At 43.6% G+C, this 13,777-nt stretch overlaps 1 protein-coding gene across 1 annotated transcript in view; it reads right to left on the bottom strand.

Annotated features, from left to right (window-relative positions):
- The window catches only part of Crybg1 (crystallin beta-gamma domain containing 1), a 68,215-nt gene that overhangs the window by 31,216 nt on the left and 23,222 nt on the right, over positions 1-13,777 (bottom strand). The window contains exons 3-6 of the mRNA XM_050120508.1: positions 12,423-12,470; positions 12,220-12,338; positions 9,016-9,175; positions 6,410-6,549 (exon numbers count right to left, since the gene is read on the bottom strand). Of these exons, the coding sequence (XP_049976465.1) occupies positions 6,410-6,549; positions 9,016-9,175; positions 12,220-12,338; positions 12,423-12,470 (467 nt within the window). The remainder of the gene's footprint in view (positions 1-6,409; positions 6,550-9,015; positions 9,176-12,219; positions 12,339-12,422; positions 12,471-13,777) is intronic.

Here is a 13,777-nt window from a genome sequence, read left to right as displayed (position 1 = left end):
CACCACCTCATATGAAGTACCCTTGCCAAAACTGTTCACCATAAATCTAACTGTACCTTTGGACCTAACCCTTTGTACAGAGAACATTTAGACAATGTAGATCATAAGAGGATCAGGGGAAAATAAATACTCAGAAAAGCCCATGCTCTAAGACAGCTGGCTGATGCTCTTAAAACCTGGCTTGTCCCGTACCTAAGACTCAGGGATCATTGCAGGGGGGCGGGGGCAGAAAGATTTTAAGAGCCAGAGGAACAGGGAGTTTGTTGTGAGACTGAATCTTCTGGGAATTTCAAAGAAGCCACATCCATGAAGTCTCATTAGCATAGCTGTCTAAACAAGACATGAACAACACCAATAAACATCCTAGCATGGAAGAGGTTAAGTTTATAAGGTCCCCACCCTAGATTTAGAACTACAAACAACTAAGGGTGCTGAGAGTGGGAGAAAGCCTTCCCCAGGGAAGAGCCCCCAAATTGGTTATCCAATCCAAATGGTCAGCCCCAAAACCACACAAATATACACATATATAAGACAGAGAAGATTGTATTTATATATTTAGAAATACATATTTGTACATATGTGTGTGTGCACGCGCGCTTTTGCAAGTGTGAACAATTGAAAAAGAATTAGAGGGAGGAAGGGAAGGAAGGAAATAATGTAATTATTTAACTTCAAAAAATTATAAAATAAAAAAGAAAGAAAAGAAACAGGCCCTGCTCCAAAAAAGTCTGGCATAGCTGCATGCATCTATGGTCCCAGCTCTCAAGGAGAGATACAGACAGATCCCTGGACCTCACCACCCTGTCAGTCTAGATGACAACTACAGGCTCATGCATGAACAGGCAAGCACACTGGCACACACAGGTGCGCATACTACACAGATACAAGAAGTCTGGCCTGAGCAGCAAAGAGACTTACAGAGGCAGAAAAAAACAAATGGACTTAAAGGAGGGACTCTCACTGGAACTTTTTGGGTTAGGGTGAGACAATTAACTTGCAGCTCACTTTATACTGCCTGGGCCTGACACGTCAGGCATGTGCCACTATGCCTGGCTCTGGATCCTGATTTAAAACAAAACAAAAACTATAAAAGACAGCCTGGAGGCAACTGGGAAGATGTGGTTCTGGGATGTCATATTTTCATAAGGCACAATGCTAATTTTCTTAGGTAAAGTGAGAGCTATTATTTCATTATAAAGAGACTCAGACTGAGTCTGTAGGAGCAAAGGAATGAGCATCTGCAATGAGCAGGTGCAAACAGTCACCTGACAGGAAAGGATAACAAACACGGAGCTGGGCACAGTAGTGCACACCTTTAATCCCAGGACTTGGGAGGCAGAGGCAGGCAGGTCTCTGAGTTCTGTCTGGTCTACAGAGTGAGCACCAGGACGTCTAGCGCTACACAGAGAAACCCTGACTAAACCCTGACTAAGCAAACAAATGAGATAACAAACATGGGAAATGCGAACAATCACTGAATCTAGCGGATGGTAGGTAGGCATTTCCTGAACTATCCTGTCTAATGTTTGAAAGCCCATGGAATACAAATGGGTACTAATATAATATGTTCCATAGTAGAACACATGTAGTTACCATGACAAAGCAATGAAAAACACAGAAATACAGGCAAACCAATGGATGTGTGTAGTCTTAGCAGAGTTTATGTATGTGCAGAGTGAGGGAATAGGACCAGAGCAAGTGTCAGAGTTCTGTAACAGAGCTGGGAGTCTTGAGTTGGGTGGCAGACTCACAAGGGTTTGTGCCATTATTAGGCTCCCAGACGAGCATATACACATATGTTCTTGTTGATGACAGACATCAACTCCTTCACAGTAAAAATAATAAAGCACACTGGGCTAGTGAAAAAATAGTCCCTTCACTTCAAAGCGCTGGAACTCTCCAACTAACACTAACTTTGGTCCAGACAAAGCAGCCAGGCTGCCTTCCTTGCTTGAACCATCTGCTCCCTATGGAGTTCTAAAATTCTTTGTTTTTATTAACATAGACCCTAAAGTTATGTAAGCATGCCTCAGGGAGGATGGGCACTGCTATTAGCCGGTCGCTAAAAGCGAAGGTTTAGAAATCATTCTTACGCACCAGAATCTGTTAAGGCCAATTACACCCTTACATGTGTGCAGAGGAACTTAATCCAGAGTGAAAAGGCCCATGAACACGTTTCCTAATGGGATCCAGAAGTCCCTGCCCCCTCTAGGACCCAGAGCACGGGTCTACCAGCAGCCACAGAATGAGGAGTGCCTGCTAGCAGGTAAACCCTCCCACCCTGGCTGGGTGTGGTGCCTGGGGAGGACTGGGTGGATACAGAGAGTAAGCCACATATAAACAATCCTATCAGCTCACCCAGACTTCCTTGGGCTCTATAAAAGTATTAAGCTCGCCAACCAAGCTCAGTAAGCTGGACTTTGAACAATCAGAGGAGGCTTTCAGGAGGCCCTGGCACAGAAACGAACAGCTGAAGGGGACATCCAAAGGCAGTGGTCATAAAGATGCTTTCTTCTGCTAGACTCATACATTTTCTCCCAATCTCCCAACATAAAAGGCACATAACATCTTTTCAAAACCTCAACCCCATCCACTGGCCTTCGGGATCTAACGGGGTACCTAATTGAAAGCAGGCTCAATGGTCATTCTCCCTTTTAAGACTTGCCTTTATCTGCTCTACACACTGAAACTTTTCTCTGTGCTGCAGAGGACCGGGGACCGACCTCCAGGTCTTCCAGTGCTGAATTATACCCAAGCTCTTTCAATACTTCTCCAAGTGGAGCACTCCCAAGTGCTCCCTGCAGCCCTTCCCTGCAATCCAGGCCTACACTTCCACTTACCTCCTGCCCCTTGTGAACTCGGAGTGGATCTCAGATCTAACCTGTCCAAAACAACTGAATTCCACCCCCCCCACACACACCGTTTCTGCAGATCTCCGTCTCAGACCAGGCCAGCCCCAGCCCCCTGCAGCTATCTAAAACTGATCAGCAAATATTGTCAGTTCTGCCTTTAAGAGTCTTTATCCAGTGACGGAGGCAGATTCAGAGACTCAGGGCCAAACATTGGGCCGCCCTCTGGGAGTCCTGCCAGTCCTGCAGAGGAGAGGAAGGAGGGGTTGTAGGAGCTAGGGTGTCAGGAACATTGCAGGAACACCCACAGAAATGGCTTGCCTGGCTCACGTGAACTCATGGAGTCTGAACCAACAACAAGGGAGCCTGCCTGGGACTGATCTACGCCCTCTGCATATACATGACAGTTGTATAGCTTGCTCTGCAATGGGAGCAGGGGTTGTCCCTGGTGCTTTGACTGGCTCTTAGGAGCCAAATTCTCATGCTGGATTGCCTTGCCCAGCCTGAATACAGGGGGAGGTGCTTGATCTTATGGCAACTTGATACGCCAGGCTTGCGGATGCATAGGGGAGGCCTGCCTTTTCTTTTCTTTTCTTTTCTTCTCTTTTCTTTTCTTTCCTTTCTCTTCTCCTTTTTTTCTTTTGTTTTTGTTTGCATGTTTGTATTTCAAGACAGTTTCTCTGTATAATAGCACTGGTTGTCCTAGAACTCACTTTGTAGACCATGGGCCTGCCCCTTTCTGACCAAATATGGAGGAGGAGAGGATTGGGTGTGGGGCAGCGGGGAGGAGAGAGTAAGAGGAGGGAGGGGAGGCTGAAGTTAGGATGTAAAATAAATAAATAAAAACAAAAAATTGTATTTCAGGCCTCATCGCTTTCTGCCATCATCATCTCTTGCAGGCAAGATTGGAATTGCCTCCGTTTTCCTCTCTCTCCTCCCCTCTTGACAGTCTCTTTCTATAGGGCAGCCAGCAATCCTCAGTTGTGCCTACTAAGGGCCCTTCACTTGATGACAAGCCATCACCATGCCCTCCCTGCTGTTCTCTTACTTATGGAGAGGAGGGAATGCGCCTCTCAAAATGCCATATTCAAATTTAACCCCTGGAAGGTACTAAGACAGAGGGTCATAAAGGAACGTCAAGAGGTAATTCAGTCAGATTTAGTCAGGGGGCCTCTTTTTCATAAAGTCACCCATTCATGGACTACTAATGGGTTATTTCAGTGTGGCTGTTGCTGTAGCCAGGCTGGCTGTTTCTTGTGCACACCCCTCTGCCTGCACATTGGCACAAGGCCCTCCACTGCCCTGGGACTTCATAGGCCCTCACTCGATGCCTCCCATCCCTTAAATCTGTGAGCTAATAAACTGTATTCCTCCTAAGCTTTCAGCATGTGGTATTTACCATGGTCACAGAAAATGAACTAAGACAGAGCTGTTTCCTAAGACAGGGAAGGAGCACACTTGGCTGCTGGGGGCTGGGGGGAGGGTGCTCAGTCTTAACCTGTCTACTGGATACTTCTTTTATTTCAACTGTACACTTACCTACTGATGTGGAATTCCCCTCTGTATGCTGTGAATACCATTGGTTAATAAAGAAACTGCTTTGAGCCTATAGCAGAGCAGGGCAGAACAGAGCTAGGCAAGGAAAACTAAACTGAATGCTGGGAGAAAGAAGGCAGAGTTGGTGAGAAGCCATATAGCCCCACCAGAGACAGACACCAGAACTTTACCTGGTAAGCCACAGCCTCATGGCAACACACAGATGAATGGAGATGGGTTAATTTAAGATATTAGTTAGCCAAAAATATGCTTAAGCTATTGACCAAACAGTATTTCAAATAATATAGTTTCTGTGTGTTTATTCCGGGGCTGAGCAGCCGCGAACAAACAAGCCATTTCCTACAACAACTTACTATAATTTTCTAGGGACACTCAAACAAAAGAACAAACAGTCATAAAGGTAGCTAATCTATACCTTATCCCCTCCTATAGAGTTCTAGATAAAATGTTATTTGTCTTCTGCTAGATTACCTCCTATGACAAGAAACTCTATACCTAACAAGGCAATTCACTTTCATTTCAACCATTAGGAAGCCAAAGTCTACTCCTCCGGTGTCTAGCAGCTTCTTTGGGACCACTATGGAGCACCACAAAACAAGTGAAATGTCTAAATTTCATTTCTTCGAAGATGGCTGCTACCCACTCCCAAGTCAAAGCCTCCACAGTCACACTTCCTATGGTCACCTGAATGTTTTAGCTCATGATTCCTGAGGACTAAAAAAATCAGTTTGTGATCTGCAGGTTACTCAGTTCCTCCAATCTACACAATCAAACCACTTCCCCATGATTACAACAACGGCAAACTGAGATTCATAGTGGCCAATAGAGTGCCACGGCATGACTAAGGAGCACCTTCTCATTTGCTCAGAGATATCCTAGATCACTTTACAAGACAGACTATGAAACCTTTGGCTGTATATTCCATTCATAAAAAACCTGTCAATTTTCTCTGGATATATAAATAGTTATATTTACCATACTACCATTGAACTAATAATGTATTTCAGAAAATTCACGTGAAAATAAAATGTTAAAAGGGAAGAGATTTGAGCAAAATGGCTCAGTGGGGTAGATTCCTGATGACCTCAGTTCTGTACTCGGGGCCTTTATGTTAGAAGTAGAGAACTGATTCTTGAAAGTTGTCTTCTAACTTTCATACATACTCCATAGCACACACGTCACACACATGCCACATACACACACACCATATATACCATAAATAAAAAATAAATTGTAATAATTTTCCCCTCCCTCCCTCCCTCCCTCCTTTCCTTTTTGGTTTTTCGAGATAGGGTTTCTCTGTAGTTTGTTTGTTTTTTATTCTGTCCTAGATCTACCTTAGAGACTAGGCTGGCCTTGAACTCACAGAGACCCTCCCACCTGCCTCTACCTCCTGAGTGCTGAGATTAAAGGTGTGTGTCACCACCCAGCAGGTAATAAATAACTTTTCTAAAGAAAAAGATTTTACATAAAATGCCAAGTAATGTTGATAGGGGTTTTTCTAACATTCTAGCAAATACTTTCCACATGCCTGGGGCTTTGAGCTCCACTTTAAGGACCACACGCCCCGTCCTGTGCCTCCACTTTGTATCCTCACCTGCCCTGTCTCAGATATTCCCATTGCCTTCAAAATACTCTTACAGTTTCCTGGGCTTATGTAGCCAACACAACAGCATTGTGTAACATTGGCAAAAGAAATGCATTCACCTTGACCCCATCCTGCTTGAAATACTGATTACTCAGCTTTGAGTGGTCGGGTTTCTCTGTGATAAGTGAAAAGTCCTATGTTAAAAATGTGGCTTCCATGGCTAGGATATCGCTTAGTGGTGAAGTCCTTGCCTAAGATTAGCCCTAGCGCAGGAAAAGGGGGTGGGTGGGTTGGGGTGATGACTCAGAAGGTAAAACACTTGCAGGAAAAGCATACGCATGGGGACTGGCGCTTGGATCCCATACCCACATCCGACGGAGCCTTATTACATCTGCATTGGAAACAGAAGACTTACGTGCCCCAGTGCACTTTAATGGAACATGTCTTCTGCATCACACCAAAGCCTTGCATTTCCTCAGTATCATCAAAGTAGGAATTCAGGAGTCCTAGTCCTTCTGGCTCCGTAAACAAGTCAATCTGACTAATTCTGTAGTCCTGAAAAAAATACACATACACATATATTACATATATAATAAGTATATCATGTGTTGAACTTGTAATAAACTCATTATTCTTTCTCTTACAGATGACTAAAATCTTTATTTAAAAAATTTTAAGATGTGTAAGAGTGCCGAATGTATGTATGTACCACATGCATGCCTTGTGCTGGTGGGGGCCAGAAGAGAGCATCCATCCGATCACCCAAAACTGGAGTTACACAGTCATGAATCGGTCCATGTGGATGCTGAGGACTCGCTTGGTTCCTTTGTAGAGTAACAGGTGCTCCTAACTGCTGAGTCATCCCTCCCGCCCCTTAAAATACACGTTGAAAATACACATACAATTCACGGGGCACTGCCATTGCATCTTCTCCCCTTCCTGTTTACACTCATTACACAACACGGCTCGTTGGGTCACACATCCTGCTGTGATGACACGTCTTGGGGTCACATTCAAGGGCCACCAGGAACGCACCTTCTTGGCATGTTCCTTGATCAGAAGACTTTTGGTTCCTTTGCTCTGAAGTCTTGTGGCCCTAGCCTAAGTATACACTTAGGTTCTTCCCCAACTATGGTTTTGTGCCCATAATCACTCCATAGTGACTTTCCTTGACTGGGACTTTGGTTTGGCTTAACATGTAGAAACAAAAAATACTCCCATGGCACTTTATAAATCTCTTCATTCTTGCCACTGTTTTATGCCCTTGGGTGTATCAAAATGTAGGTGTGTCTGCTATAATATATATATTTTATGTGTATATAACATAAATTACACAATATAATTTGTATTACATACATATAACTTATATGTGTGTTATATAAATGTAAAAGATATGCAAAATATTCCATTGAGAAGACATGTTAGAATAGTGTTCCTCAGAGCTGGAGAGTTGGGTCAGTGGTTAAGAACACTTATAGCTGTAGTAAAGGACCCCAGTTCAATTCCCAGTACTTACCTGGAGGTTCCAACACTGGACCATGTGGTGCACAGACTATACGGAGGCAAAATACTCATACACATAAAATTATAGTGTTCCTCATATCTTATATGGCTTATCATACTATGTAGTCTACTTAAAAATTAAACTGGCTTTGGTGGTGATGCCTATAATTCTGGGGGCTAGGGACATCAAGAGGCAGGAGGATTGCTGCAACTTCAGAGAGAGCCTGAGCTACACAGCTAGATTGTGTCAACTCCACTAACAGATAAATAATGATCATCACCTAAGTTGCTCAGAAATGTTGACCAGGGGTGTAGTGGGCTACACCTGTGATCCTAGCTTGTACGGTGGAAATGGGATGATCAGGAAGTAGTGCAGGGCTAGCCTGAGCTACACAAGGCTATCTTAAATCAAAAGAAACAGTAAGAAAAACTGATCCAGGAAGTTGGCAGCACTTCTCTCTGCCAAAAGCTGTTTTCCACCCTCCCTCATCTCACCTTAGAACCATCCACGTTTCTCTACTGCACTTTATAACATCTAAGTCTACGGTATAAAGTTATCTCATCTTCCATTTGTGAGACGCCAGACATTACATGTTTACAAAGGAAGATGTTGACAATACCTTCCTCCTCAAAAAATAAACAGGAACTTCTACCCACCTCTGTAAATGAACCTCAAATAGCTCGAAAAAAATCTGGGGTTTTGCTGTTTGGAGGGAAGATTTATTTGGGCTCAGGGGTTCAAGGGTCACTGCTGTGGGCCTACTACGAGCCTGAACACCATGGAAATGCATACAAATAATGCAGGGTCAGCTAACGGCAGTCAAGCAGCAAAGACAGAGAGAGAGAGAGAGAGAGTCAAATAATATTTTTAAAACCACATAAAACCTGTGTTGAGCTAAACCATTTCTAGATTGCTTTTCCAAAGTGAAATATCCTTAAATGCCTCCAGGAAAGCAGAACTTCATGTAGCCATCAAAAACCTAAGCAAGGGCCTGGAGGGATGGCTCATCAGTTAGAGCACCTGCTGCAATGCCAAAGGACCAGAGTTTGCATCCCAGCAGCCATGCCACCGGCTCACAACCATCTGGAACTCCAGCTCCAGGTATCCCCAAAACCTTCTTCTTGCCTCCATGGACACCTGTGCATATATTTGCAGACACACATGTAGGCACACAGACACATAAAAAATAAAATAAATCTTAAAAAAACCAGGCTGCTCATAGAGAATTCATCACAGCCAGGTTACTCAACAAACTGTTCCTTTGGGATGTGAGTGGACGCCAGAGCGAAATCTTACCTAATAGATTTATCGTGAAAAATATCCAATAATTAGAATGTTTCTTTTCTATTCTAGTTAATTCATGGCATGTAAATATTTACATTATAGAACACATATCCCAAGAATATCTATCAAATATTTTCCCATTTATTTCACAAAATGAGGATTCCCTTTAAGTAAAATTATTTCTGACACCCAGGTCCCTGTACTGAATGAAGTCCACATTTCCCATAACCAACCTGAACCACGTGTCTGATGGAACCAATAACTGTAGGTTTATCAGGCTCAGCTTCTTCATCCACAATATCCTCCATGCTCCAGAGATGAGAGAGTTCCAATTCACCTTCCTCTAGAGCGATAGAGTTCCCTTCAAAATTGGCTTTCTCATACAAAATCCAGCTGAGAACAAAACACAGAATGCTGTTATCCATCACAGTGAGGCAGGTGTGATTCCTTAATCTGGCTAGGCCATATTGTACATCAACTAGAAATAGCGTATGCTCTCCCTAAGACCAGTCTCACTGGGTCTTATCAAGCCTCAGATAATTAGAAATCTATACAGGTGTTTTGCAGAATGTTCGCGTTATCACTGCGCATGGTCATAGACCTGACAGTGGAGACTGACCCGTGATCATAGGTGCTCTCTGGGTGAGCTTTCCCTTTGCAGGTATATTACCACACATTTCTCTTAAAGGGACTGTGATGTATACAGTTGAATCAATGGATATACTGATACAAAGAACTATATATATGTTAACATATATGTACTTTTGAAAGCCTCTCCCAGCAACCACACAGTACTAAGAAAAACGGCACAGCAAATAGTGAGGGCTCACACCTTCACAAAGCCAGTAAGTGTTGCTGAAAGCGTTGGGAAGATGTCTCAGTGGCTAAGAGTGAGGACTGCTCTTGCATTTTGACTCCCAGCACCACCTGTTTTCTCCAGATCCAGGGGTTCTGATGCCTCTGGACTCCATGGGCACCCGTACTCACATGCATAAGCCCCTCACAAATACCCACCGACCCACCAACCTACCCCACACATACATATTATTACAAAGTAGATCATCAAAACTAGACAAAAAGGGTTGCAAAAGAGACAATAACTCTCCTACTACAAACACAATTGTCTTGCAAACGTTGTTTCTAGCATAATATCCATTCTTCTAATCTGATAAGGAAAGGACATTTTACTTTTCCAGTGGATAGCTTTGCTATTTAAAAACACACATTAAAATATTAAACGTCCTCTTAGAAAAGATGTTGCATAACTAGTCGGATGGAGACTTAAAAAGGCATGGCTAACTTTTTAGGCCATAGCCGGATCTGGTGGTATATAATCTGTCACTCCAGCTACTTCAGACTCTGAGCAGAAGGACCACAAGAGGAGCCACCTGGGGCTCCACAGTGAGCCCAAGGCCAGGCTAGTAATTTGGCAAAATGATGTTTCAAAATGATGTTAAAAGGTAGCTGGGGATACAGCACAGTGGTTGAGTTCTTGCCTCGTCTTGCATGTGTTTTGGTCAATGCCCAGATGACTCATAAATGTTCAATGCCTGCCACCTTGACCTCAGCCTGGTGTGGATGTGTGCAGTGAAGACAAACATGATATTCTGACTTTGTTCGCAATTCTTCTTCTTTACTGAACTTCCTATGAATTTCTGAAAAACAACTCAACCAGTAAAAAAAAAAAAATAGAAATTGTGAAGGTAGCCAGGCAGTGGTGGCACATTCCTTTAATCCTAGCACTCGGGAGACAGAGGCAAGTGGATCTCTGAGTTTGAGGCTAGTCTACAGAGGTCCAGGATAGCCAGGGCTACACAGTGAAACCTTGTCTTAAAAAAAAAAAAAAAGGAAAAAAACAGAAAAAAGAAAAAAGTAAGAAACTGCGTTAATCTCTTCAAAATTTAAATTAATGCATCACTGAACTGTCAGGAATTTATTTATCTTTCCCTGGAAATTTGTTTGGTTTATTTATTTTGGTTTTTCAAGACAGAGCTTCTGGCCAGGTGTTGGTGGCACACAGGCAAATCTTTGTGAGTTCAAGGCCAGCTTGGTCTACAAAGTGAGTTCTTGGACAGTCAAAGCTGTTACTGTTACACAGAGAAACCCTGGCTCGGGGGTGGGGAGGGTTCTCTGTGTAGCTCTGGTTTTCCTGGAACTCATTCTGTAGACCAGAGAACCGGTCTTGAACTCAGAGATCTGCCTGCCCTGCCTGTCTCTACCTCTCCAGTGCTTGGTTTATTTTATTTACTTTTTAAATAATTGTCTAGGTGTGGTGGTGTATGCCTTTAATCCCAGCACTTAGGAAACAAAGACAGGTAGATTAATCTCTGAGTTTGAGCGAGTCTGGCGTACTTAGTGAGATCTTATCTCAACTCTTTAAATTTACTTTCTTTGTATGGGCCTGTGCAAATGAATTAAGGCACGGAAGTGGGGTCAGTGTTCTTCCAGCATCATGTGTGTCCTAGGACTGTAACTCAGCTCCCCACTGACTAGCTTGTCAGCTTTGTGATGCATGAGCGCATGCGTGCGTGCATGTGTGTGTTTGAGACTAGGTCTTGATACACAAGGCCAGGCTGGCTGGGAACTCTCCTGAGTGCTGGGATTAAAGATATGGCCACCACATCCTGCTTTGCTTATGTTTTAGGCTTTTAACATGTTTTTAAAAGATTTACTTATTTTTACATGTTTGGATTTTGTGCTGTGTTTTGCCTGCTAGTATGTCTGGGCATCGTGTGCATGCAGCACCGGCAGAGGTCAGAAGGGGATGTTGGAGCTCAGGGACCTGTAGTTACTGTGTTGAGTCAAGAGCTATGGGTGCTGGGAACCACACCCAGGTTCTCTAGAAGAGCTGTGAGTGCTCTTCCTGCTGAGTCATTGCTCCAGCTCCCAAATGCAATTCTTACCAACCTCATTAGATACTCATGAGTCAAAGCCACATGACGGGCCCCAGTGTACCCAGAGCAACATTATGTGGTGATACACGAAGAGAGTAGGTTTGTTCTACTGTATTGTTCTGATTGTTTATCATAAACATATATCATTTTTCTAATCAAAACCACGGGTTAGGCACTCATTTCTTATCTTACCACCAACAATGCTTTAAGTCATTTATGCTGATAAAGACTCACTCATAAGTAAGCAGTGAGGTTCAAATAGCAATTGAGAAAGCCAGACTCCTGTGGTAAGCTGCAGCTGCAGTATACTCTATCACCCACTGTAAGCTGTAGCTGCAGGGGACGCTAACACCCACTGTCAGCTGTAGCTGCAGCTGCAGGGGACTCTAACACCCACTGTCAGCTGTAGCTGCAGCTGCAGGGCACTCTAACACCCACTGTCAGCTGTAGCTGCAGCTGCAGGGCACTCTAACACCCACTGTCAGCTGCAGCTGCAGGGTACTCTATCACCCACTGTCAGCTGTTGCTGCAGCGCACTCTTACCATCCTCTGACAACTTTCACAACTATCACCGGAGAGAGGCTCCAAGAGCTGCAGTCCTTGATGTCCCCAAACACCTCAATGCACTCATCAGAGACGTCAGGCTCGCTGAATATCACAATCTGCAAGAAAATGAATGTTGAACCGTTATGTCTCCCTTTATCAGACCAAGAGAGAACCTGGACCAGAAATTAAGATAACCTTACCTTCCCAGGCCGTGGATTGAGTTTACTGTGTGCACTTCCTCTAAGAGTCTGCAATCAAAGGAACGAGAAGACAGTAAACAATCACAGCATTACAGAGCAGCTGTCTTTCTCCACCTGAGCTTCCTTTGGTCAGAACAGATTGACTTCACCATTTACCAGTTCCAAAGCAGAGGTACTGCTTAAACTCTCAAGTTATGTCAGTGCTCTCTCTGAATTTACATGAATGAATTACAAGATTTTCCAAATGAATTTTCCCTTATAGCTTCTACTCGTTGATATTTCTAGGGTATTTCCAACAATATTAGAAAATTCAGGGCCCAAAAGTCAAAACTGTGCTTTACATCAGTTCACCAAATAAGAACAAACCACGATTACCTCAAAGAACCTGAATAATCTTAAATTAAAAAACAAAGAAATTGAATAGTCTAGTCATTTATTTAGAAAGAAGTGTGTTTGATGTGTTCATATGCACACCCTCCTCGGATCTATAAACACTGTGTTGCCACAGTAACTTCTCCATCTCGTGTCAAGTACTAGTGTAAAGGAAAGTACACATGGCAGGGCCCAGGAGCACTTTCTTGCAACTGCAGCTACAATAAAGGATGAGGCAAGAGGACCACAAACCCAAGGATGGCCTAGGCTACAAAGTGCTTATTTAGCAAGACTTCTTTGTATCAAATCAACAAAAAATAAAATAAAATGAGGGCCAGGGATGTGGCACAATGGTAGGACACTCACCTAGCATGTGCAAGGCTGTGCGTTCAATCCCCAGGAGAGCAAGAGAAAAAGGAAAAAAGAGGAGGTATAATATATTTCACAATATACATGCATGCGATTTTTAGAAAAAGACTTATTTTTTAATATGTATGAATGTTTTTCCTGCATGCATGTACATGTACCATATGTCCCTGGAAGTCAGAAAAGGGTGTTGGCTCCCCTAGAACTCGAGCTAAAGATGGTTGTGAGCCACCATGCATTGGTAGGGAACTGAACTCGGGTCCTCTGCAACGACAGCCAGTGCTCTTAATCACTGAGCCACCTCAGCAGTCCTGCACATGGTATTTTTAATCTCCCCTGTTTTGATGGATAAAGTGCCTTTTTATATGGATTCAGAAGTAATCATTTTCAAGATCACCTGACAAGACCAGTAAAACCCTTAATGTGTAAGATAATAAAATAATAATTATACAGGTAAAAATATTACAAAACAGGGGCTACTTCCAGGCCAACCAGGATGCCTCTCCCAAGGCCTGCCTTTGATCTCACCCCTCTTGCCTCACACCAGTGGACTATGACCACAGGGTCTGAGCAAGCTTCCCCCCCCCCCCCCCCCCCCCCGACCCCCGTCACGCAAC

This window comes from Alexandromys fortis, unplaced genomic scaffold, assembly GCF_014885135.2.
Source record: "Alexandromys fortis isolate MF-2015 unplaced genomic scaffold, M_Fortis_MF-2015_v1.1 scaffold_175, whole genome shotgun sequence".
In the NCBI taxonomy this organism is placed as follows: Eukaryota; Metazoa; Chordata; class Mammalia; order Rodentia; family Cricetidae; genus Alexandromys; species Alexandromys fortis.
Note: the sequence above shows the minus strand (reverse complement) of the source record. Positions and strands in the feature narration are given on the sequence as shown.